At 40.6% G+C, this 27889-nt stretch overlaps 1 protein-coding gene across 3 annotated transcripts in view; it reads left to right on the top strand.

The window, feature by feature from the left end:
- The window catches only part of STAC (SH3 and cysteine rich domain), an 88097-nt gene extending 64088 nt beyond the window's left edge, over positions 1 to 24009 (top strand). For all 3 annotated transcript variants that reach the window (XM_089532665.1, XM_089532667.1, XM_089532666.1), the window contains exons 6-11: positions 3045 to 3126; positions 4919 to 4989; positions 6767 to 6855; positions 8615 to 8666; positions 9422 to 9556; positions 21200 to 24009. In XM_089532665.1, coding sequence (XP_089388791.1) covers positions 3045 to 3126; positions 4919 to 4989; positions 6767 to 6855; positions 8615 to 8666; positions 9422 to 9556; positions 21200 to 21298 — 528 coding nt within the window. In that variant the 3' untranslated portion in view covers positions 21299 to 24009. The remainder of the gene's footprint in view (positions 1 to 3044; positions 3127 to 4918; positions 4990 to 6766; positions 6856 to 8614; positions 8667 to 9421; positions 9557 to 21199) is intronic.
- The last annotated feature ends 3880 nt before the right edge of the window (positions 24010 to 27889 follow it).

Raw genomic sequence — 27889 nt, 5'->3', positions numbered from 1 at the left:
AGAGTCAGCTCTGTTTAGTACTTGGATGGGTGACCACTAACAAATACCAGGTGCTGTAGGCTATATTTCAGGGGAAGGAACTGGCAAAACTAGCTCTGACTATTCTGGGACTTACAGTTCAATTACATCTAGGTGGTAACATAATTCCCACACTTACAGGGATATCTGACTCCCCTAATTGTTTAATAATAACAAGGCCTCTTCACCTACATTATGGCCCAAGACAGACAGGCAGACGGGGGAGACTTCCATGGGCATGATGTTTACACAATGGCAACCCCAGAGAGCCCAGAAGCAGCCTTGAGACTGTACCAGGGCCTTCTAAGGTGGCCCAAAACCTGCCCCAGAAGGAGCAGATCTTTTCCACTCCTTTTGGGACCATGACAGGAGGCACTCTTTGGGGCTACAGCATTTTTTTGCCATGGCCCCAGGGTGATCAGGCTGGGAGTGGCTTCTGGCCACTCATTCCTGCCCATCTGCTTCACCCCTATATTGCTGAAACCAACTGATCTTTTATTTGGAAGGACTGTGACCAATCCAGTGCTGGTACTCAGAATAAATCCTTAAGGATTTTTTGAAATATGAATGTATGCCTTTTGGAAATAGATTCCACTTGCGGATTACAGGATTCTAGCTTAATATCTTTATATTTTTATTTATTTCATTTATATGCCATTGTTCTCTGGCAAAGGGACCCAAGGCGGCTCACAGAGAAAATCAGCTAAAAACTTGACAATAAAAAAATAAAATAATTAAAATAATATTTCTAAAACAATATAAAATTGCATTAGACATACAAAAGTTTTAAAACACAAACAGAACACACACCCCTTATAAAAGCCTCATTGACAAAGTGCTTGAATAAAACCATCTTTGCTTGCCAGTGAAAAGAAAGCAGGGAGGGGATCAAGCTAGCTTCCCACAGAAGGACATTCAAGAGGGTGAAAGCAGCCACTGAGAAGGCTCTCTCTCATGTCCTCACCAAGCAAGCCTGTGGCGGTGATGGGACTGAGAGAAAGCCTTCCGCTGAAGATCTTAGCATTCTTGCAGGCTTGCATAAGGAGATACAATCCTTCAGATAGTCTGGATCCAAGCCATATAGGGCTTTATAAGTCATGACGTATAAACTCTTTAAAGATTTTATCATATCAAGCAGCATATAAATAAAAACAAAGAGTTTAAATATATATACTCTGCAAGACTCTAGCCCTGTGCTAGTGTGAACATGAAATGAAACTGGCTCCAGGAAGAGCTGAAATGAAGCAAATGAAAGGATGAGCTTCATTATCAGTTAATTTTATCCAGGTTCAATCATATGTAGAGACTAAATTAATTATGATTTATGTAAGTCTCTTTAGGGGATTATAACATGGAGCCTTACCATCCCTGAAATGTGGCTAAATCGTCCTTAAAGCGTGGGAGTGTGATAGCCAATCATGCTTGCCTCCCATGATTTAATCATCATTTAGGCATCCCAATCCTCTCCCATCATCAAAGCATTCACAGAGCAGCCATTTTTCAACAACGGAAACTTCTGTTATTGGAGAAATGGCTGCTCCATGAATTCTTTGATGACGGGAGAGGAGCGGGACACCTCAGTGACAATTAATTCACATGAGACAAGCGTGATTAGCTATCACACCCATGTGCTTTATGGACGATTTAGCCACGTTTCAGGGACGGTAAGGCTCCGTGTGATAATCACCATAGATATCAGGTAATTAACTCTGACTAAAACTTGGACCACCCTATTATCTTTAATCAGGATAGCACCGGGAACAGGTTTTATTCTACACAAGAGTGGGCAACTGCTTGAAGTCTGGAACCAATTTTCCCCTGTGGAACCACTCAGTGGGCTGCACCCAACACACACAAACAGCAAGCGCAAATAGACTACAATTTTCCTCTGATGTCCCTCTCAAAATGGTGTTAGGAAGTTATATTACATCACTTTCTGTTGACATTTTGAGAAGGACTACAGAAAACAGAGATATTTGGGGGTAATATCCCAAGCACTGGAGTGCTTTGGTTATTTTCATGTGTTTTCATACATTTGGGAGCCTTTCTGCATGACTTGGGACCAAAATGTCCTGGAAATCAAACTGATTTTTTTTTTCATGAAACCATTGAGAGCTTAGGGGTTTGGGGAGACTAGTGGGATTTCAGGAACCACAAAAGAAGGAATTCAGTATGCCTACCCCTTCTTTAGCTTCATGAGCCCACCTTTTCAATTAACCTGCTAAAGGGAATGGGAGGAAATAAAGCACTGAATATAAGAGGGACAAACACTGTAAGTAAGTGCAAAATCTGTGCGGAGAATATTGGTTTGTGGAAGATTTCCTTTCATTGATTTTCTTGTCATAATGACAGATATGTTATTAACTGCAGAGTAATGTATGTTCTCCTGGCTAGTAATTGCTTAAGTTCTGAATTATGACCTATCTTATTCCATAGAAGTTCAAACTATTTGTATGGTATGTTATTTTAAAATTGTTTACATTAGTTTTAATTGTATGCCAGCCAGAGGTCTGGTAATCAAAAGCTAAAATAAATAAATACACTCCAGAAATTGATTTTTTCCATATTTGCTTCACTTTCAGCTCCCGTGCAGAGCTATAAAAGTTATTTTTAAAATGAAAGGTTATAGTGACATACTGAAACAGTTGAGAGAGACCAAAATATTTCATGCTAACAAAACAATTGATTAATTAGCAATTATAGGACTGAAACTCTGGGACCCAGACTTTAGAAGTAACCTTCCACACTGTGATCTTATGCCAATAAGAAGCCTTTTTGCCTTTGATTAAACATCTGTATACATTTTTGATTAAACATCTGTATACATTTCAGATGTTCTGCAATTCTTTCAAGTATTTGAAATCTGTCTCCGATTTCCATGGTATCACTGACATTGACATGTCAGCCTGCTTTCCTCTCACCCACTACCATTGCCAAGCTGTTGCCTTGTGCCTAGATCTGTGATGTGTTTATTTCACTGCATTGCTCACTTTTCCTTCCTTCTGTCTTCTCCTCCTCTCTTACAGACATCAGATCTGGCAGAAGTTCCCGAGGAAGGTGACAGTCCAGGAAGCATGCTTGACATAAACAGGAAACGCAGCAATAGTGGTGAGTATCAGACAAAGATTTTCTGTGCTCCCCAGATTTCAGACCAATGAGCTTAGTTTCAAATTACAAGTTCTTCAGACACAGAATGCCCCCCCCCAAAAAAAATAATGTACCATTCCTATGAATACATTCAAATATACATGTTTGTGTTAGGGCTGTAACTGGAGGGGTGTGTGTGGGAGTTGACTTTCCCCCCAAAAAATAAAATTCTGCACTTCTAAATGAAATTTCCTATCAGTCCCCATATTTCTAGCATTGCAATAACTTCAAACTTCCATTGTGGAGCAGTATACCATTGCCTCCTTCTGTATACTATTAACAACCGTTAGCCATGGTGCCACTGCTGTTATCTCTGATAGATCTTCTGCCCATGTCACACACACACACACACACACACACACACACACACACACACAGCTGCTGCTGCTGCTCAGTAGTTGTTTGCCTCATTTAGTGTGGCTTCTCAGCAAAAGCCTGTCTGACATGGGAGACCATATCAACAGGGCTTCTACTATCATCATAGCCTTTTTTTTCACAGCAGCATGCAGTCTCACCTTCATGAAAAAGTAGTGCCAAGGTGGATTAAATGTGTTAGATCTGTTGTTTGTAGACTGCTTATGCATGAGTCTTCGGTTGCCAAATGAAATAAGGGACAGACCTCCTGTACCCATAATGGTTCTGTAGAAGAGGGAACTTTAACTGGTATTGCTTGCTTGACAAGCAACAGCTGCTGAAATTCACTCTTATACACAAAGGTACAGAAGATTTCACCTGTCAATCCTAGTGGATCTTTTTGCCTTAACTAGTCTTACCCACCTTGTCAAGCCATTTTTATTTCTTCTTTTTATAGAATACTCAGATCAGGCATATAAGCTTTACTTTCTAGCAAATAAGTCCTGTGCAATATGACAAGCAATGCACAAATTATAAGGAGGCAAAATGGGCATGCTCTGGCAGGTAGGATGGAGCAGCACCAGTTCTGACCCTCTATTACACTTACATTTTAAACATGAGGATAAGACTCTTATTTCTTATATCTCTTCTTCTTAAGTACTTCTTCAGATCCAATATTTATGTTGTTGTTGTTTTCAACCTTGAGATTAATAGGGGAAAGGCCAGTAACCACTGAAAGTGAATTTCTTGTCTTTCCATCACATTCATGAAAATCTGGAACATTGCTGTAGTACAGGGGTTCCCAATCTGTGCTCCAAGGAGCCCTTATGGCTCCATGTACACTTCCCAAGTGCTCCACAGCCATTCCAGGAAAATGAAAGAAATAAAAATGGAAGAGTAAGAATATATCCTTATGTATACTACTAAACACAATTAACTTGTGAGACATAGGGTAGGCCTCTTAGGGGTTCTGCCATAGAAATAAGGGCTCCACAGGTCAAAAAGGTTGGGAATCCCTGACATAGTAAATCACGTCACATAAGAAAATTAGCTGTTATGTACAAATGAAAGCCCAGGATCAAGATGGCAAGAATATTCAAAAATATGTCTAAAAATGCTCAGTGAACATGGTTCTTCAGTGCCGCAAAATCCTGTGCATCTTTTCCATATGCATCTTTTGCATTGATATGATCCTCCTCATAGGCCCAGTTTATTCTCTCAAAGTCTTCCACTGAAGAAGTGTATATCACAGTAAATAATTGGGCTCATATTGCCAAATATGAATGAAAGTCAGAAATATGTGAAAAAATAATGGCATTAAGGTAAAGAAACACATATACTCACGTGTTTCAACAGTTGGAGTCCTTTGTCCTAAGATTTCTTATCTCTTTGATTGCAGTGTTTACATACTCAGTAAATGGTACAGCAGACTTCAGAGATGAACAGAAGAAAATAAATTCAATACTACAGGTGACATTTTACTGAGATATTCTATTGCAAATTATAACTAACACATGATTTAATTTTATTCAATAGTATATGAGCAGAAATATAAAGAATCACCAATATCTTACATTGCCTACTTAGTTAAACTTTTGCAACTAAGTATTGTCTCCTGGTCTGAACCCACAAACCTACCTTAAGAGCCAGAAGCTTCATTGAGCAATAGCTGTTCAGCTGGCAATAGAGGTGCAGAGGATGATGTTTCAGGCCCCTCCTGACAGTGAGCAAGGCTGTGATGAGGACTTGCAACAGAGGTCCTGCTTCTGATTGTCATAGCCTTGCTTGCTTGTAGAAAGGGGATAGAAACCTCATGCTCCTATACCTGGATCATCAGCAGAACAGACCACCATTGCTTGATGCAGCTGCTGGCTGTTAAGATACATTTTGGGGGTATTTTTATGTTCATGACAATACTACCATGCTCATAAGTACATAATCTTACTCAGTATAGAGAAGTTGCAGATCTGTAATTTAGTTATAAATCTGTAATTTCAGTACAGAGTGCCAGTCAATATTTTCAAACTTTCTCATTCAAGAAAGGGCATCTTGACACATTAAAAACACTTCATCCTCTCTCTCTCTCTCTCTCTCTCTCTCTGTCTATCTATCTGTCTATCTATCTATCTATCTATCTATCTATGATCCTTGAGTGTTGGAAAACCCTGACATTAAAAAGTCTGGCATTGCTAAAATATAATCAAAAAATTTAGAAAGGTTCATCATCTCATCCAGCCAGTAGAACACATTTGAAAAGTTTCATGCTTGTTTGTAAGAATAATATAAATGAAGATTTCATCCCTATATATGAGCAGGGGCTTTTTCTCCTGGGCTATTCAGTATTGTATTATGCATCAGTGATTGCCAAGTATAACCTCAGTTTATATATGTGGATTTTCCCCATAGGCAGCTTTTACTTTTAAATAAATAGAAAAGGTGGCAGAGTCTTTTATAACTGCTTCTTCTATGCTGAGTATAATTTTGTATTCATGTACAAACCTGTGCAAACAAGTTTAAAACATTAAATATTAAAAACATTAAAATGTATTAAAAGACAACATAGCAAACCTTAAAAACAACAGACACAGCAGTAAAAACACACGTCAGTCAGTTTCTATGGCATAAGGGCATAAAAATATTTTAACTTACTGGCAAAAGGAGAGCAGGGATGGGAGTCATACAGTTCCAAAGTCTGGGAACAGTCACCAAGAAGTCCCTCTCCCTTGTTTCCACCAAACAAGCTTGAGAAAGTGGCAGGACAAAGAGATGGGCTTCTTGAGATGATCTTAGAGCACTCATGGGCTCATAAAGGGAGATACTGTCCATCAAATAACCTGGACCAAAGCCATTATGGGCCCAAACAGACAGGCCAAAATAGAGCTACTTTGGGTCACTTTGGGGGAATGCTGTTTAAATGATGCATGCATCCTAAGAGGACAGAAGCTGTGCCAAATCCATGCTCCAGGCCTAAGGACTGGAGTGCAGCTTTGGCACAGCTTCAGGCCTCTTAAGATGCATGTGTCATTTAAACAGCATACCTCCAAAGTGATCCAAAGCAGCTTTATTTTGCCCTGTCTGTTCAGGCCCATAGTTCTTTTAGCTCTATTTAAAAACCTCAAATGTCAAAAGAGCTCCGCATCTTCAGAGTGCCCACGTTTAGAATTGTAAGCAACTGTACTCTCACTCAAGACACTCCTTTACAAAATAAACACTAACATCTCTTCTTCTTTTTCTTACCATGCTGAAGGGATCTCTTAATAAAGACACAGTACAGATGAATACCTATGTTGCCTTGTACAAATTTGTACCACAAGAGAATGAAGACTTGGAAATGAGGTAAAGTTACCATATTTTTTGGATGTTTGAGTTGCAGAAATGGCAGCTAAGTGAAGCAGCTAAAGCTGGACAGCATATGTTCCACTCTCTGTAAGACTCCACTGCTTCAAAACCTATCAATTCACATGATATAAAAATAGAGACCTAAATCCACCTAGACTAGACCTGTTTCAATCAGTGGAGTGTCAGTTATCATTACAAAGTCCCTTTTGTTTCATTTAGTCTGCTTTAGATAGAGAGAACTAATGCTGGATTTAGCCCAGAGTCTATGAGAGACATTATTATGTAGCATGTAAAGACTGCTCAACATTTAAATAAACATAAATGCATTATTTATTTATTTATTTTAAAGATAAAATGCAGAAGCAACTTAACCACCTCCATCATTCAACTGTCAATGTGTTTCTCCCTAATGGAATGTAGGCAACAGGACAGGGTCAAGGAAGCCACATTTTATGACATGGTTTCATGCACAAAAATCCAAATAGAGTACATTCAGAAGCTCACCACTCCTCTTTTAAAACAAGAAAAGCCTTTTTAAGAGAAGATGGCATGGGACAGGAAAGCTGTAGGGGACTAGGGTGCTTAACATCTTCCCCCCACCAGATTGCACCCCACTACTTTGGGGATCTGCATGCATGTTTATCCACTCACCAATTCATTCACCACGACTTCTGAATTTGCTGTTTCCTCCTCCCAAAGAGCCATCTGGTTGCCATTACATGTTTGGATACAATGTGTACTTCGGGCCACAACCTGAGCCAGTAGGTGAATCACCCTGGCAACTATTCAGCCTCATGTTGCTGATCTACAATTGCCACCTCCCACCTTGTCCTGCCATTTCATCACCCCTACCATTGCAGATGCCACCTCCTGACCAGCTGGAGAAGGAAAATTGGGGTTGAAGGTTGCCTAGTAACCCTGTACATATATTCTACTGTCTTTTAAGCGCTCCCCCACAAACCAGGCCCCATGTCAGAAGTGAGATCTCTACTCTTAGCTGGCCATGACACAAAGTGAATTCAAATGATAGGAAGGGACAGGAGATAATCAAAAACAAGTCCCATCTTTCTCTGTTCTGTTTTGCAAGACTGGCTTCCTATGGAAAAATCTCCCCATTTAAATCCATTTGCTTCTATCTCTGCTCCATTTTGCAAGACCTGGCTTCCTATGGAAAAATCTTCCCATTTAAATCCAGTTGCTTCTTTCTCTGCTCTATTTTGCAAGACCTGGCTTCCTATCAAAAAAACCTCTCCATTTAAAAACATCTTTCCAGTCCCTTTTGCAAGACCTTGCTTCCTATGGAAAGAGCTCTCCATTTAAATCCACTTTCTTCCTTTCTCATTCCGAAAACCTCTCCTCCATCACCTGGGAATCAGTTGGGAGAGGTCCAGAGAAGTAGAAGGAGGGACGGAAGTGGTATTTTCCCCCTTTCCATCCTTCCTTATAGCCCCCTAAGTTTTACCCTTGACTTATCCATGGGTCATATCAAAATCCAGGATTTTGACCCTGAAACCTTCCCTCGACTTATACATGAGGTTGACTTGTACACAAGTGTATTCTGTGTATGTGGGCAGCATCTGAAATAAAAGGGGAAAAAACAGAAAAAATGTTCATTGAACAGTGCAAGAAACTTGATCCCAATCTAGGTAAAGCAATGACTTAAATCCAGAAAAAAACAGATGTGAGGAAATCCCATTGCACATTAACAAACCCATCTAAACTCAGTCTTATTGATGTTTCTGTTTTCTAATTCCAGGCCAGGAGATAGGATCACACTTCTGGAGGACTCAAACGAAGACTGGTGGAAGGTACTATCAAAATAGTCAAAACTCACATTTAATAAAATGAATAAATAATGTTCAAAGAACATAAATTAGGGCATTACAGTAATCAAGTGAATATGGGTGTATCAGTGTAAACTCTTATGCAGCACAATCCTATGTTACATTGCACTAGATTAGCAGTGTTAACTTGAGATCTCTGCTCTGGCTTTAAAAAGCCACCGTGTCTATAGAGGTAATGCACTGCTTTGACAGGGAAGGGATCAGGTTGTAGAGCAGGCAGGATTGTCAGTAGCAGCACCTAGCATCATCTCCTGAAGACGTTTGGACAGGGCCTATCCAGCTAGCGTCACTACAGTCTTGACAGAAATTATCACTATACCTTAAGGACCCCTCCTCTCTCAGGATAAGATGCCATTGAAGAGCATAGGCTTCACAATTAGAACACTAAATGTAAAAGAGTATATCCAATATCCTGAATCCTGGCAACTTTAAAATTCAGGTGAAAACCTGAAACAGATTCACTGCTCCACTAACATGGGAGACCCCAGCCATCATTGGTATATTATAAATACAGAACTGCTCTTTTGCGAAGCTCACTATGTGAGCTTAAACTAGTTGTTATCTTTTTGCCATAGCTATCTCCCAGGGCATTTATGAGGATAAAATAGTGGGGAGAACCTCCAAATGTAATAATATAATACATTGGAAACAAAATATATTGCTGTGTAATTAAATAATAGTAAATTCACTCTCCTGTCCTTTCTATGTCTTCTTTGCAGGGGAAAATAGAAGATCGAGTTGGGTTTTTTCCTGCTAACTTTGTTCAAAGATTGCAAGATGAAAAGGTTTTCAGATGTATAAGAACATTCATTGGGTGCAAGGAACAGGGACAAATAACACTGAAAGAGAACCAAGTAAGTAAAGTTGATACTACTTCCTGGTGTATTAACATTTTAATGGCATATTTCTCCATTTCTTATTCAGTTACATCCATTGTAACGCACAGAAAGTATGTCCACAATCCATATTAAGAACTGATTCAGTTCAAGGTTGTGTTCCTAGGCCAGTGATGGCGAACCTATGCCATACATGCCGGATGTGGCACTTGACGCCACTTCCTTGGGCACGGGGTGAGGGAGAAGGTGGAAGAGGCCCCTCCCTGCCTTTTCCTGGCCTCCAGCTGTCTCTCCGAGAGAGCTGGAAGACAGAAAAGGGCGCTGGGGAGAAGAAACCAGAGGAACGCACCTCTGGCTCCTCCTCGCAGCCTTCTCCCGGCCTTCAGCTGCCTCTTCAAGAGAGCTAGAAGCCAGGAAAAGGGCGAGGAGAGGCGGAGCAACCAGCGTGTGCCAGTGGCTCCTCCCCAGGGACCTTTGCCAGCCTCCAACTGTCTCGGGAGAGACAGCTGGAGGAAGGAAAAGGTCCGTGGGGAAGGAGGCAGGGGGCATGCTCAGCTCCCTTCCTCCCCACTTACCCTTTCTGCCCTCCAAGTGTCCCCAAACGGGGCACTTGGAGGGCAGGGAAAAGTCCGTGGGGATGGAGGCAGGGGGTGCACCCCCATCCACACAGCCCTAGTGATGTCACAAGTGCGTGCCCCAATCCACAAAGCGGGCCGCATAGCTTTGCAGAAGCCTGTCAGGAGTAGCAGCATCATAGGGCTGCATCACAACCCTTATGATGGTGCAAAAAAGGAGCTATGTGTACCGGGCCTACGTGACCAATCTTGCACAATAAAAATCTTATAGGAAAAGCAACAGTCTTGCACACATACAAAAAAAATAACCATATGGTGCAGGATTGCTATTTTCTCTACAAGATTTTTGTTGGGGATACAGAAAAGAGCTGTCTTGAAGGGGTAAAGACATTTTTTTTTTTTTTTTTTGCACAAGAACCTACAATTCTCTCACCCACACAAAATTACATGCAGAATAATTTCTTAAAATGCTTTGAAATATGTGAATGGCAGGGAAAACTGTAGTAATTATCCTCATCTTCAAGAATAAAATAATCAAATATTATCATCCTTATTTAGATTAAGGACTGAAATCAAAATAATTGCCATTATAAATATGACCTAGTATTTGCTTGCTTATTTCCCACCAGCAATTAGGCTGTAGCTAGACAGTTCACTGAATTCATACAAAGCTAGTCCATACTAGGACAAGGGTTGCTCATTATCTCTGCTGATTAAAAGAGATAATTAAGAAAGTGAGCATCCATTCTGAGAGTGTATCTGAGTTTGAGCAAATGTAAAAAAGACACCCGAATGAGGTCCTATAGGCCTCCCCCCGCCGCACTGACAATGGGATTGGCTAACCTGGGGCCTTTTGTTTTATGTTTTTGTAATGATGTACGATTTTAAAGTGTATGTTTTATTGTTTTTTAACCGCTGTGAACCGCCCTGATCCGATGGAAGGGCGGTATACAAATAATTTTTTTATTTATTATTTATTATTTCTCCATATATGAATGGGGAAATGTTATATTGAAAGTAATGTGTGTGATTATGTTGTTATTGGATTTGATAGCTACAGAGAAAACAAGTGAGAATGAAGTAGCAGGGGAGGAAACTGCCTGGAACTACAGGCATGTGTTCTTCAGACCCTTTCATACAATCAGTTGAATGAGGGTACATATGTTCACTGATTGCTAAAAAATCACCATGTGGTGAGATCGAGTTGGGATAGAGGAAATAAAGATAGAAAATGACCTCATACCACATTGCCCCACTGGTCCATCCAGCTTGGTATTGTGTATAGTGGGGCAGAAAAACTACAACCCATGAGCCTCATGCAGCCCCAACTGCCTTGTCTGCACACCGTTCAAATTTACATCCCCAGCACCTGTACGTAAATGATACATTTCCATTCCTGGAAACCTTCAGGAGTATCAGATTACTTCATTTACCCTCACACCACCCCCAAACCCAAAAACCAAAAGCTATACACATCCAGAGCAAAATTCAGATATTTAAACCCGAAGCAACTTCCAAGCATTTGAAGTAATCAGCTAATTGTGTGCAATTTCAGTGCGTTGTGGCCCACCAGAGGTATGAGGAGGGATTTGCTCTCCAGCCTCAGGGGATGGGTGTTTGCTGGCCCCTGGGCTGGCCAGGAGTTTAAGTCATCACAGTGCACCTGCGCACCTGCGCTATGATGGAAAATGGGAGAGGCAGAGTCATGGCTATTTAAGGCAGGTGGTTCCTCCCTTCTCCCTCTTTGCCATTTTTGTTGACCCACCCTCCCATGTCTACAGCAATCAGAAATGGATACAACAAATGGATGGTTTTAAGGGGGGGGGGGTATGAGATTTGGTGACACCTATGGCACCCTCTTGCTGTGAAGATTTGGTTTCTGAAACTGCCTTTTTAGGTCTTGCAGCTAAAGAGGTAAGGAAAGAGACTTGCCTTGAGGCTGGCCTGAGATATAAACCCGTGCTTAAGTCATGAGAGTTCAGTGAGAAAATCCTAGGTTGGTATCCCAGATGCGGACCAGGGGGAGCAATCCAATTTTTGGGTTATCCTCGGAGCTCAGGTGTTTCACCCAAGGGAAGCTGGGAAGGTGGTCTGGTGAAGAATCACCTGCCCCGGCTGCTCCCACACCAGGTTGCTCTCTCCATGTTGCAGATTTCAAGAAATAAAGATAATTCTTTATCTCCAAGTCTCTTTATTTCCCAGATAGGTCAACACATTCACAGTATGAACCTATGTTCTATTTCTTTGATATAAACTATGTACACACATACACACACACATCAGCAGTCAATCATCTGTTGAATGGAAACATCCAAATGAAGGTTTAATTTGTTAAGCAGGAACTAGCTTCTTCCTTGGTGTTTTAAAATGTGCTAGAATATGTCCTGCTAATTCTTACAGTCTCTTAGGTACATTAATAGAAGTTATGTATGCACAGCAAGATGTGAATATACAAACCATAAAGTGCTCATTGCAGGAAATGAGGAAGTTTTTATGCATAGTGTTATATCAACAGCAGCAACACATAACATTATTCAGACAAGCAAAGATATTTTTAGTGCCCTTATGCATGCTAGGTTGCTTTGCCCAGACAGTGAGGCAATTTTGTGTTTATATGTGTTTGTACCCTTCAACTATCAAGTTGATTTAAACCTTTATAACAAAGTTTGGGACTGAGAGATGGAAAAACAGCATGTTAAGCATGTCAGCTTTAAAGAGAGATGTAGGAGCAAGTGTACAAAAAGCTCTTGAAAATGGTGTCACAAATAACATGACTGTTGAGTATACACAAACAGTGCAGCAACAAATAGAGGGCTGATTCATGATGAAATCTCAATGATGTAGTGCTGAACAAATAATAATAATAATAATAATAATAATAATAATAATAATAATAGGATTTCTTTATATACCACCCAATCACTGGGAATCCAAGCAGTTTACAACAGAGGGGATAACAGACAGTTCCCTGCCCTCAGGCTTACAATCTAAAAGACACGACACAAAAGGAGAAGGGAATGGTGAGGGGGGGAGGGGGTCAGGTCCAGCATTCTTCTCACCCTCTGAGGCCTAGACCAAGGCAGATGGACTGGAGGGAGGGCTCTTCTTCTTCTTCAGGCTAGCCCTGATGGAGCTGGGCCTGCCTGGTCAACTCCCTCAAAGGCCAGAAGATGACAGTTATGGAGGGAGGAGTCTCTTCTTCCAGGCTTACCCTGATGGAGCTGAGCCAGCCTATTCTCTCCCTCACATGCCAAAAGATGACAGTTATGGAGGGAGGGCGCTCTATCTTCAGGGTGGCCCTGATGGAGCTGAGCCAGCCTAGTCTCTCCCTCACAGGCCAGAAGATGACAGTTATGGAGGGAGGGCGCTCTAAGTTCAGGGTGGCCTTGATGGAGCTGAGCCAGCCTATTCTCTCCCTCACAGGCCAAGAGGATATGGGAAGAGAGGAAAACTGGCCAGGAAATATTATTCTGTGATTCTTTATGGTTAGATGCAAAGAAAACCTGATTAGTTTAGAAAAAATCTTCCTAAAGCAGATTATTTATTTATTTATAGCTCAACATTCTCCTAATATGGATCCTAGGCAGCTCACATTATAAGTGAAAACAAAACACAGTTGAAACAATGGATCATACAAAAATTATAAAACATTAAATAAACAATCATATTAAAAATATTAGGCTGAGATCCTGCATGGCAGATATAGCTATGATCCATCTTCTGATCCAACTTTAAAAACTTATCTTAATGGTCTGAAATCAACCAGTTACGATACCTCAGAAAAGAAATGACAGGTAATCCTCTTGTAGATGTGAAAAATATCAAGAAGATGATCTGAAGTATTTTAATAAAAAATAATGTGAGCATTTATTTGTATAAAACTTATAAAACCCTATTATTTGAATTTATCTAGTGGATGCACAGTTTACAATTTTACATTTCTTGTCCTCTTTTTAATGAGTAATGCAGAAGAAATACTAAAACATTTACTGGTTTATTTATATCCCAATGAAAACTAGGGAATAATTTTGATTTATGTTCAGCAATGATATTTTCATATACTCATAAAAAAAGATGATTGTACTAAAGAAATTGAAGCAAATACATTAATTCACACAAATTGAAATTATGATGGAGATATAAAGTGCTAGTAGGAGACACAATATTTTAAATGCAGGCAATCTCTTGGATTGCCCTTACTGCACATTTTTCATACAGACAAGAAATGGTGTTGCATAACTTCTCTCACTTTGTCTTATGGCAGACCTGTACAGAGCGTGTCCCACTTAGGATGACCCATCACTCATGTATAATGTGATACTCTATCACACTTTTATTTTCGCAACCCCAAGCAGGCAAAAATAAGAGGTTTTGCTTTTGTTTCTACTGTTTGCAATTGATTTATTCATTTACCTCATTGTAGAATGTAGATACAAAACCAAGTTAATACTGTATATACAGTCGTCCCTCCATTTTCGCAAGGGATCCATTCCGGACCCACCCCCCCACAAAAATGTAAATTCGCATATATTCAAAGCCTATTAATTATAATGGGTGTGTGCACCATTTTAATCTCGCCCCGCCTTGCCATTGCAAATAGCGAAACCGCGGACTCCAAGTTCGCAAATTAGAAGGAACTGCTGTATTTGTCATTTTCTTTACTACATATTTCATTTTATTTTAGCTGGGCTTTATTTAGGCTGTCTAGTTCTTTAGGTTCTTGGAATTCCACAGTAGGGATCTGTCACAACGTAAGATATCCTTTTTGGCATACCGAAAACTGCAAAATAATTTGTGGACTATTCCTAGTTTCTTCAAATAATTGTTAAAATTATTCAAATAATTATTAATATTATTATAAATAATATGGGCTGGCATTCAGCTTGAGATTTATGTCTTTATTAATGCTCTTACTTGTGCACAAAACTGAATTAAGTAATTTCACAATGTCTGTATTCACCTGTCTGTATTGCTGTGACATTACAATGTAAAGGCATCTGTTGCACACTGATAGTCAGTGGAGTGACTGATACATCATGGCCTGATGCATAATGGACAATTCACCCTGGAGTGATCCCCAGTGTGCATCCAGATACCATCTAGGAAGTGTCAGTGTATAATGGGAGCATCTGATCTATATCAGAAGTGCCCAGTGTGCATCAGCGCACTGTTATTGGTGCCCAGCTGCCCATCTTCATAGTTCAGTGATAGGATTTTGTTGCATTTCTGAAGAGTAGCAATTGTTGCACCTTCAAATTGTTTCTGATTTATGGTGACCCTAGAGGAAACCTGTTGCATGGTTTTCTTGGCAAGTGAGAGAGTGTGACTTGCTCAGGTTTACCCTGCAGGTTTGCAAGGCTAAAAGAGGACGCAAACCCTGTTCTCTTGAAATCCTAGTTCAACACTCATACCACTGCACTGCACTGGCTCATGCATTCATAAAATTATGAAACATAACTGTTATGTAGGATCTCAGCCATTATTTTTTGTCAGATTTTGTGCCATCATTCGTGATACTATTACTTCTTCTTTTCTTCTTCTTGTTATTGTGTGCCTCCCAGTCATTTCCAATTTATGCCAACCCTAAGGTAAACCTATCATGGGGTTTTCTTGGCAGAACTTGTTTAGAGGTTTGTCATTGCCTTCCCATGAGGCTGAGAGAGTGTAACTTGCCCAAGGTCACTCATTGAGTTTCATGGCCAAGCAGGGAATTGAACCCTGTAGTCCAACACTCAAACCACTACACCATGCTGACTCTTGATACTACTATAGTCAGTTGTTAATTATCAATATCCTCCTACAACTTTTTATAATATTTCCTCCTTACAGTGTTCTCAGCAATTTATAGGGTTGCACTTTCTCCTGTAATTTATAGCCTAACCTCCTGTCAAAAAAAACCCAGATCGTTTTCCAATAAAATGATGGTTTCCCTACATACCCTCTCTATAGCTAATGACATTTGTGAGTTTCAGCATGAATATCAGTCCCCAGACCTTTCTCAGGCCTTCTTTTATTGATGGGATGTCTCTGTGCATCCATTTATAACTAATTGCAGTTCTAGCAGCTATGTATTCTGGCCTGACAAGTGCTTAATTCTGACCTGCCATTCCTTTGCAACCCCAAGCTGGGCTACAATTAAGCATAGTTGATGGATGGCATTTGGCTTGGTGGATCACAAAATGTACAGACATACTGCACAATTGACAGAAGTTCTGAGGAAAGGACATTCACGAAACATGCAGGACCACAACAGTTTATTTTTAGGCAAAAGAAGCGGAAAACAGAAAAAGGATGCTTAATATTAGATCATGTTTCCTGTCTGTCAAGATCAACAGGCCAGTTTAGAAATAGTTTTAGGAACTGTATGGTCCCACAGAAAATTTCTGAATTCTTGAACTATAACGAGTGTTTCTTGTGAATTTCTGTGATGATGAACCATTGAAAAGGGTATGTTTTCTATTGACCTTTTCATCTCCAGAAAATTTGATATTTTTTTCTTTTGCATGAATCTACCACCCTGAGTGTTTGCTGCTATTATTCCGTGGATTGCAGTTTGAGATAGCCAGCTGCAAACAGCAGATAGCAGCTTTCTGTCAATTCTTTGTCCTTCATGCACATTGCATTTTCATCTGTAAAGCTAATAGTGCAAGACTGAACCCAAATGTAAAGGCCTAAATATAATTCTCTCTCTCTCTTTCTTGCTCTCACTCACTCACTGTCTTTCAAAAAGCTTTGCATTACAAAAATTATGAAAGAACAGGTCTTAGTTATTCTCACACTTACATCACCCTTAGATTAAGGAAAGTATATATTTGTACAATTAGAGAGTTAGCTAAAGTGTGCCATAATCTCAGTTTTCCCTTACTTTCCCCTCAGCAGTGGGGCAATATTATTTCCTAGATATGTGGTTCTCAGCCTGAGCTAAACATACCATTGGTAGAACACAGAAAAGAATTCACTTTCCCTCAAACTGATGTTCTCCAACAAGTATGACAAGCCATCTCCTACCAGTACCACCTAACCAACATGGGGAGGGGGAGGCAGTTTGCAGCTTTTTCTCCAGCAACTTTTTGAATCCCCCAAAGTTTATGTTCTGTTTTCCACATTACTTCAGTAATGTGTTAAAAGGAATGGGGTTAGACTGTTAATCTCATTTGTAGATCTGAAAATGAGTCCCCATGATTTTTGTGCTATCATTTATTTGTTTGTTCATTTAATTTCTGTGGAATCACTCCTAGCATAGGCTACTCAAGTACACCGAGAAGCCCTATTTTTTTTTTTCAGTTGCTCCAGAGTACTGTTGTTGTTATCTGCCTTCAAGTCAACTTCGACTCATGGCAACCCCGTGGATGAGACACCTCCAAGAGCCCCTATCTTCCATTTCTCTACCTACCTTATGGCCAAAGTGCATCAGCTTCAGTTTAAACATCTTGGCTTCTAAGGAGATCTCTAGCTTGATCTGTTCCAAGACCCATCTTTTTTCTTTTTGGCTGTCCTAAGCACTCTTCTCCAGCACTACATCTCAGATGAGTTATTTTCCTTCTATCTACTTCCTTTACTGTCCAACTCACGTTCATACATGGTGATGGAGAATACGGTGGCTTGGACGATTCTAACTTTTGTGCTCAGTTGTATACCTTTACTCTTCATGAGCTTTTCTCGTTCTTTCATACCTGCACTTCCCATTCCTTATCTTCTTATTTCTTGACTGCATTCACCATTTCGGTCAATAATTGATCCTAAGTATGGGAATTCTTTAACTATGTTGATTTCCTCATTGTCTAAATTGAAGTTATGTATCTCTTCTGTGGTCATTTTTGTTTCCTTTATGTTCAGTATTATTCCTGCCTTTGCACTTTCATGTTTGACCTTCTTTAGTAACTGTTGCAAGTCTGTGATGTCTTCCACCATTATTATGATATCATCCACTTACCTTAGGTTGTTGGCGTCCCTACCTCCTATCTTCACTTCTCCTTCTTCTGGTTCTGACTCCTCTTTTCTTATGATGTATTCAGCATATACACTCATCCCTCCACATTTGCAGCTTTGACTTTTGCAGATTTGATTAATATGCTTTCTCCCTCGGAATCTCTAGGTCCTCCAGCAAAAATTCTGCTGGAAGTTCACCATAGAGTTGCACTGGAGGACCTAAAGATTCCTAGAGAAAACACTTTTCTAGGCATTTGTAGGTCTTGCAACATGTTTCTATGGTCAAACTAAGGCAGATGTTGACCGCAGAGTACGACTGGAGGACCTAGAATTTCCTAGAGAGGTGTTCTCTCAGGTTAAAAAGGTACTGCTTATTTGCGTGTTGTTGTTTTTTCACTTTCATTGGGGTCCTGTCCTCCTAACCCAAGCAAATGTGAGGGAGAAGTGTAAATTGAACAAGTAGGGTGATAGAATGCAGCCTTGCCTGACCCCCTTTGCCTGTTGAGAACCACTCTGTTTCTCCAAATTCAGTTCTGACAGTGGCCTCTTGTCCTTGGTACAGTTTTCTCAAATTGTCTAGTGGTAGTGGTAACAGTGTGTTCCATAGCTTTTTGTGAGCTATATAGTCAAATGTTTTGCTGTAGACAATAAAACACATGCTGATTTTTTTCCTGGAATTATCTGGTGTGTTCCATTAGCCATTGTACTGTATGTTTGCAATGTGGTCCCTTGTTCCTTTTCCTTTCCTGAATCCCACTTGTTCCTCTGGGATTTCCCTCTCTATGTATGGTTGGATTTTGTGTTGCAGAATTTTAAACATAATTTACCTTGTGTGTGAAATTAAAGGTCCTATAATTGCTGCATTCTTTTGTATTTTCTTTCTTGTGAATTGGGAAATATATTGATCATTTCCAGTCCATTGGTCTGTTGTTTTCCATATTTGTTGGCATATTTTAGTTAACACTAGAGTTGCTTCTGTCTGTCTGCATTGTACACGTCAACTGGGATATCATCTGTTCCTAGTGATTCCCTCCCTACTTTTCTTATTACATCTTCACTTTTTTTTAAAAAAATGTGGTTCATCTTCATATGGCTCTTCATTCTATGTTTCATGCATTTTCTCATCTCTTTTATATAACTCTTCTATGTACAGTGTACCAGAATATTATCCACCTTTAATTAGGCTTTGCTGCCATAGTTTTATTCTTCTATAACTTATAGTCATTTCTCTTAATCTTCTGCCCAACAGTTTACTGTTGAGAATCACTGGCTTAGACAATAGTACAATTCTCACCATAGAATTGCCCTATAAGTACTCCTGTTGTCCTCCTGGCATCCTCTTGATGGAGTACAACATTGTAAATTGGATTTACACTATCACAATTCACTGTTTTAGCTATTGCAGTGATCACCTCCACAACTTCATCTTTTCTCAATCCTCTAAACTTGGCCATTTCCTGGTCAACTGAGAGCAAGGGAGCAGCAGACAAGCATCCTGCTATTTTCCTGTAGCTGGATGCAGAGCAGTGACATCACCTGCAGAGACCTCCAGAGGTCCTTGCAGATACCTGTTGCTGCCACTGTGCATCTGCATGAAAACAGCTGCTCTCTCTACTCTTCATTGACCATGAAATTGCCAGGTTTGGGGGGCTGCAGCTGAGAAAAGATGAGTCGGGGACTGGATGGTAGACTGTAACTAAGGGGCAAAACAGGCCACCCTGATATTGTGGTGTCCTGCCATCCCTTTCAACACCAGATCAGGGCTGTGGCAACTGCATGCCCTGGGCTCGATCTGGCACTTTGTCAACTCTAAAAGAAATGGCAAAATGCCATTCCTTTTAGAGCTGGCAAAAAGGTGCCTTTGTCACCACCGTGGCACTTTCTGGTGCACCTTTTGACATGCATCACCTGAAAGGAGTGCCATGGTGCCACCTGCTGTGCATCGGAGCATGCATTGTGCAGTCACCACGCCCCCATTCCACCTCAATGCTGATGTTTCTAGCTCAGTGGTTCCCAACCTTCCTAATGCCGTGACCCCTTAATGCAGTTCCTCATGTTGTGGTGACCCAAACCCATGAAATTATTTTCATTGCTACTTCATAACTGTAATTAAATAGTTGCTTTCCAATGGTCTTAGGCGACCCCCATGAAAGGGTCATTCGACCCCCAAAGGGGTCCCGACCCACAGGTTGGGAACCACTGTTCTAGCTGGTCTGTTTTGCCCCTAGGTTTCCCATCCAGTCCCTGACTCATCTTTTCTCTTTTGTAGCTATGTCTCCCAATGCAAGATTATAGCCCATACTGTCCATCTTCATAGCACAAAGAGATACACTGCAATGCTATAAAAGCAATACATACCTGGACCTGTGCAGCAACTGTGGTGGAGGGTATTCTTTTGATGGCCTCTGTGCCTAGACGGCAGAGAGTTGTGTTTGATGTGTAATGCCAGGATGCTGCATGTCATGGGGCAGAGCCACAGGCTTGGCTACCCCCTCACATGCCATTTTTGATCATCACAGTGTGGTGTGAACTTTACAGGTTGCTTTGGGGCCAGGTAGCAGTTTTCTCCCCTTTACAGTTTTTTGTTTACCTCATATGAGGGATCTTGACAATTGGCTCAGGATGCTGTCTGTAAATAGGCTGTCTCTGGCAGGTAGAAGGAGGAGAATTTAAGAATTTGATGTACATTTTGGCACCCCTTTGGTGAAGGGTAGGGCTCTGAAACTCCATCTTTGGGTCCTGGGAATGGAGAAGGAACCTACCCTTGAGGCTGATCTGGGGATTTACTCTCCATCAAGTTCCATAAAGTCCTTGGTCTTGAGTTTACCTTCCAGTAAATGTTCAGCCGGAGAGCCCTCGGGGGCTCATATGTTTCAACCAAGGGAAGGCTGAGGAACTGCTCTCACATCAGGTTGCTTCATCTTCTTGCTCCTTTACAGGCTCAATTTCAACTTAAATAGGTTCTAGGTCAAATAAAGTGACCCTTATTTAACCCAAATTTCTGTGTCTGGTCTAATTATTCCATGGTTAGATATCAAAGGCTATGAGGTCAGTTGGCCTGTTGCAACTTTGCCTGTTTCCAACCAGGAGCCTTTTTCCATGTAATGGTTATTAATGTCCCATATGAACCTTTTTCCCTTTCTCTTCTTTTGTTTAGATCTGTATGACTTCAGAAGAGGAACATGATGGCTTTATCAAAGTATGCAGTGGGAAGAAAAAGGGATTTGTTCCCATCGACGTCTTAGAGAACATCTGATTTTCACCTGTGCAATCACTGCAGTAGTGATGCTTTGCTGAAATAAGGCCTGTCTGCCTCATCTTGCACTGTGTCAACCCAAACAAGCTGTCTCTCCAGTGACTTGGAAAATCCTGACACAACCACAAGGATCAGTGATATCAGACATTTACCCTCCTCACAGACAACAGAAGATGAGTGATCTACAACACCTTGCTCTCACTGGAAAAGAACTAAGCAAGGGTAGTATGATTCTTAGGGGAGGGATGGATTCCTTTTGTTTTTACAAGACAGGCAGAACATTAAACTGGATGATTTTTCTGAGTCAGGCTGCTAACTGTTATCCTGACAAAAACAAACAGCTAATCCGGAAATTTGTATCATTTTCACATGTCTTAAGAAAACTGTTTGGGACTTCTTTCTCATTTGAAGTGTGATTGAAAAGGCAAGGATTCCGACCTTTTCCTTGTACTTCTGCTGCTTGATGCTTGAAATATATAGTGTGAGTCTGGTCTTTAAAATGTTGTCAACAGTATTAGCGAATCAGCATAATGTTTGGTTCTGATTTTTAAAGTTTTGTGACAAAGCAGTTTGGGTGAACTGTACTGAGATCACTTTGAGAAAAATACTACAGCCCCTGGACTAATTTCTCTGTGATGTTTGATATATGTTACCATGGCGAGCTTGTACGTCCTTTGGATTCCTTGTACACAAGCAAAGATTTTAGCACATATTGGATGTAAATGCTGTTAAAACAGCTGATGAACAAGCACTGTTTCTCTAGTACAGGTGCAGTTGGAAGTCACTGCCTGATCCCTACCAAAAGAAGAAAACTACCAGAAGCAAGGAGCTGGATTGCAGACATGCTAAAAAAATTTTCTATTTTTCTGATATTGTTTGAGCATATTTTATATGTGTGTGTATGTGTAGCATGGTCCTGTTTATATGACAACCCAGTTCTTTTTCATACTGGGGTTGGGTGGGGTGGGGTGGGGCATCCTACTGATGAAAAACATTGACTGGAAGCAAAACATATTGAGCTAGCATGTTTATGAATGAATGCAACGACATTCAAATGTTTGGCAGGTTTAGTTATTTGTGGAAAAACCAGCCACACAGCTAAGCACGCTAAAGACTATTGCCTTCAGTAGTCTGAAGCCTCCCTGGGTTATGTTAATTGCTACTGGTAGAAACTGCAGCTGTAACACAAGAATGTCATCCCCACTGTGATAGTCTATTTGAAACCCAAGATAATAGACACTCCAAGATCCAGTTAGGCTTAAGTGACAGTTCTTGTTTCATTTTCTCCATCAGGAGGACAGTGAGGACAATATGGAATGTGAGGCCTTCCAGGTGTTGAACTACATCTCCCATCAGTTCCCACCAGTGGATATGGTTTTACACACTGGTGGAACTTGCAGTCCAACAATAACTGGAGACCCATATATTCTGCTATAAATGCTTATTAGGAGCACTCCATTGTAGGGACAGAAACAGCAACAAGCAATTCACCGATTGCCAGATGCTCTCTATTTTAAGAAGGTTTAAGATCCTATCTCTTTAATTGTCCAACTGTTTCTTTTATGTAATAGGACAAAATGAGTGGAAATGAGTGGAATAAAGTTATATTTGTTTGCAAGTCTTGGGTCCCATCTCAAGAGAAAAGCAGGACATAAATTAAATAAATCAACAATGCCCCTTTTCTGCAGATTGACAGAATCAGTCTCCTACATGTAACAGCTCAGGAGAAAATAAAGTGGGACCCCTAACACACTGCAATTCTTTGGCATGCCCCCAAGCCAAAAGCAGTTTTGTTGTATTAAGTAGATAAATAATCAGGAGGAGAAAGATAGCACATGGCCGTACCCTAGTCCCTCCTCTGTCTTCACCTCTTGCCTTGCACTCCAATCTGTGGCTGAATCCCAGTGTGCTTTTGCTACCAGAAATGGTGCAGTTGGGAAGTTTCAAGCCCATAATTTCTATTAGCAAAGGGCTGTTCTGTCTACCACATATTCACTTCTTTAGCTTTTAAACCTGCAGCTACTTTTGCAGACACAGAAAATGCTGGCTGTCTGCCTACCTGCCTGACCAGAACCAACAGGGACTGTTTGTAGGGTGACAGGTCTGGTTTGATTAGCCTGAAGAACTTTGCTTCTCTTTAGTTACTATATGAGGTGACATTGGATAATGCAAACCACCGTTCCATTCCTTTACTAACTCTTGGACATATAAATAAAGCTACACCTGAAAGAAAGAAAAATAAGTTTCATATCTTAGAAGTTTTTGTTGTATACCTTTTTTAGTAGAAAACAGGTTTTAGAAATATTTTTGCAGTTTAGTTCATTTTGCAAGGGATAGCCAAGCAACATGGCATAGAAAATCAGATTCATTACGACAAAGCAGAAGAACAGCAACATCAGCCCAGCATGCATTATGCCATTGCTATATTGGTAATACAATGATTTAAGATGAGGGATCCTGAAATGTCTTTTGGGAAATGAAAACAGTGCTATGGTTAGCATTTTTTGTTCTTCAAAGACTAGATAAAAGCATCCATCCATCCATCCGTGCTACTGTTTACTTGAATGCAACATACTGTGATTCTGTCCTATTTCAGTTGCTTCTGTTAATTTAGTTTATCCTTCAGTCCTGCCTCTTAGGATCAAGATGGATATTAATTTCAATTCACAATGGCCTTTAATCAATGTCTCATTTCTTTTGATACTAAGCAATAAAACAATAAAGTGATTTTTAAAAGACTCCCTGAGTTAGTCATGTGGTACTGTTATAAAACAATTCGTGCCTCTGTTATAAAACTAAACTTTGATCTTTGCTACTGTCACCTTTGTTGATGAAAATAAGAAGACAAACACACTTCACCATAATTTATCAAAGAGTTTACATTGGTACTTGTCTTTAATGTTAGGCCCTATCTTAAGCAATTCCCTAAAATGACAGCACCATTTCTTCTCTTAAATTCTAGTTGCCTGGAGCCAAATCACACATCATAGCAGTCCCCATTCAGTCATCTCTTAAATGTGCTTTCTGCTTATCCTCAGACAGGAACACAGGGGAGAAATACTGTTAAAAGTCTATAGTGCTACAAGCAGGCTTGCAGACTCCTGTAGAGGTACATTGTTCTGACTCAAAATCTCCATATAGGCAGCTTCCACCAAACCCAGTAAAGCATTGGCATGTTGGATGCCATTACAAACATTTTGACAAGTATGTGTAAACAAGAGCCTGTGTATTGTTAGCCTATGTGTCTGGGGCTTGTAGAGCCTGCACTGACAGTTGCAAACCATCTTTAATTTGGGGAGTGTTTAGCTTGACTTGTGAGAGGGGGTAACACATGCAGGAACAGAGCACCGGCCATACCAGTAATAACTGATAGAGGCTCCAGAGATGGAGAACTACATGAATTTTTATTACAAGAAATGTAAAAGAATACACATACTAGAGTAAATTCACTCTCCCATGCAATATACAGAGCTAACCAAATCTAGGAAAATGAAAAGGGAGAGTGGGGTTTTAGGGTTGCATAAGGGCATAAATCTACCAGTCCTGAAGATATGGTTCATGGAAGGCAGAAAAGCACGAGCATCTTAAACTTAGTGCATGGAGCTTGGGGAAAAGGAACGAGGTGGAATGGAAGGGAATGAAAATGGGGCAGAACGGGGGGAAACACATATCACAAGAGAATGCTGCCAATGCCGCCGGGAGTACCCAATCCATTCCCCATCCGTCCCACATCAGCCGATTTTCACAAACTATTCTGAACAGTTCTTGAAAATTCTGTACTGTTCCCCAAGCCCCATGTGATAAACTTACATGAGACTTAAGTAAGCAAGCAACAGACCAAGGAATGGCAACTCAGACTGAAGCCTGAAGGCAACAGTCACTGTGAAAGTGGGGGGGGGTGTCAAATGGCAGAAAAAAGATTAAGTTTTGGGGTGCTATTTAAGACATTAAAAGCCAACTCCAATTCATAGAGGTTCTGTGGGAACTAAATGCTTAGTGGAAATTTTGTTTTAATATTTGGAAGATGAGCGGGGTTGATTTTGATCAATAATGTTTCATGGATTTTACAAAACCTATACAAGATCTGGAGTCCCCAGGAATGAGAGAGCAAGAAGGGTGTTTATGAATACACAAGAGATGAAAATGAGATTCAGGTCTTGTTTGATCTGGATGCACTCATATTTTGGCTTTCAGTTTCCATCAGAAATGCAGAGTGGGGCTCCTCCATCCAGCAGCTCCTCCATCCCAAACCTTTCCACATCCTCACACCTTTCCACATGGCTGGGTCTAAGTGTCATGCACACTACTTATTCTGGTGCTATGTATGCTATCACAACCATGTCCACTCATGCTGGCACCTAATGTCATATCAAACTACATCTGAATTAATAAATGTATGAGGGGATGTCCAGATGCTTACAGTATGTCTACTCAGAAGTAAAATTCATTTCTGCAAGACTTTATCTGGTGAGTGTTTATAGGTAGAGCCTAAACTGGTAAGTGCCTGTTCATGCAATCAATACTTTTACAGAAGCACAAATAGAGCTAAGCGATAATTTCACAGACAACTTTTTCTATCTCTGTTTCTGGGATGGGGGTTCAACAAAGTTTCACTTTCACTCTGCATACTTGCCAACATTTTCTTTCTTTTCTACCTATCTCTCTCTCTCTCTCTCTCTCTCTCTCTCTCTCTCTCTCTCTCTCTCTCTCCTTTATCTGTGATGACAGCCACCGATTTTCCAACAATACTAGATCCAGGACATTATGCGAAATACCAACTTTTACTCAGTTACTTTCACAATTTTTTTGAATGGCACTTTCATCAAAAAATTGATTTCGGTAGTATACAGTGGGCTCTTGGTATCTGCTGAGGTTTGGTTCCAAGACCACCAACACTACCATGGATACCAGCATCTCTGGATGCTCAAGGCCTATTAAATATAATGGCATAGTAAAATGGTGTTCCTTATATAAAATGGCTTAATCAAGTATAGCCCAAGATTCAGCAATCAGTCACCCCTCTGTGACCTTTGATACTGATTCTATATCAAAAAGGTGTTAGACAAGTAGCCTAAGCACAGGAAAGCAGCTATACCACATTGATATGGATGGCTCAGCATGGGAGAAGCCCATGGCACTTAGTTATGATTGGATATCTCAAGATTGGAGGCAGCATAATTGCTTGACTATGGGAAGGTTAGTAGTGAGGTGGACTGGGAGATTGGGAAAGTCTTTCTGTCTGGGAACATTCATGTCAATTGTCCTGTCATTGTGGCACATCACAACTCATTCTTCTCCCCTAAGAATGCTGCTTAAGTCTTTCAGCTCCTGAAATACTGCCTTTAGGACCCATTTCTGGATATAAATACATATACAATAGCAATTTGGTCCAGTTTGTAATAATGCAGAAACTCTGTCAGAGTCAAACTTGGCCCCTCAGTACTGCTGTCTGTGCTACACAATAAGCAGACTGAGTCACATTCAACTCCCAGCATTCTCCCAGATTGGAGCCTAGATTCCAGAACTGGCAAGCATTGCAATTCTTTAATGTGATCTCCAATACCACCTTTTATATATCTTAGTTCATATACATATGTGTGTGTAAATGCTATCACGTGCATGGTGATTTTCCCCTATGCTGTTAATAAAACTGAGTTGTACTTAACCCTCTGGAGTTCTAGATTCTTGAAACCTATATGCAAAGGCTTGTGTCCCCGCCAATATTACCCTAGCCCTCTTGCTGCTATTAATTTGAGCTGTTAAAATTCCTCTATTATATATTACTTGTGGATGCCATCTTGGTAACATAGCAATTTGGTTAACACAAGGATTGCTTAATGGAATTTATATATTTTTAAATATTTTCAAATCATGGATGGTTGAATCTATGGATAAAAAAAATCAGTGGATACAGTGAGAAAGTGAGAGGCTGAGCAGACTGTCCCTAAGGGGCTGTCTGCAGCCATCCCTTTCTGTGCTGGATCAGAGCTGTGACAACTACATGCCGCAGCCCCAATCTGGCCTTTCCATAACACAAAAAAGACCTGCAAAAAGCAGCTCCTTTTTGCGCTATGGAAAGGGCACCATAGCCGCCAGTACTGCAGCTTTTTGGCACTCCTTTGACACTGCGTCATCTGGACACAGTGCCAGAGGAGTGCCGCGATGCCACCCGCACAGCATCATGCCAGCATGGGGGTGGAATAAGGGCATGCGTCATGCAGACACTGTGCCCCCACTCTGCCCCGATGCCGTCCTTTGATACCAGTCTGTCAAGGCTCTGAGTGAGAGAAAGCGATTTCAAAAAAGATCAGAACACTAATAAAATGATAGCCAACTGGCTGTTGCCCCCTCTCAGCATTATTATCAAAAGAACAGATGGGGTAGAGGAGAGTAAGTATGGTACATGGAAACTTACTGGTTGACCTTGAGTAAATCACACTCAGCCTTAGAGGAAGGCAATAGCAAACATCTTCTGAACAATTTTTACCAAAAAAATTCCTATGAGAGAGTTGCCATCAGTCAGAATCAACCTGAAGCCATATAACAACACCAAATATTAAGTCCAACCTCTGCAAAACTTATAAATTTTTG

The sequence above is a fragment of the Sceloporus occidentalis genome, unplaced genomic scaffold, assembly GCF_023333645.1.
Source record: "Sceloporus occidentalis isolate IW3139 unplaced genomic scaffold, rSceOcc1.0.p SCAF_7, whole genome shotgun sequence".
In the NCBI taxonomy this organism is placed as follows: domain Eukaryota; kingdom Metazoa; phylum Chordata; class Lepidosauria; order Squamata; family Phrynosomatidae; genus Sceloporus; species Sceloporus occidentalis.
This window is presented reverse-complemented; position numbering and strand designations above follow the sequence as displayed.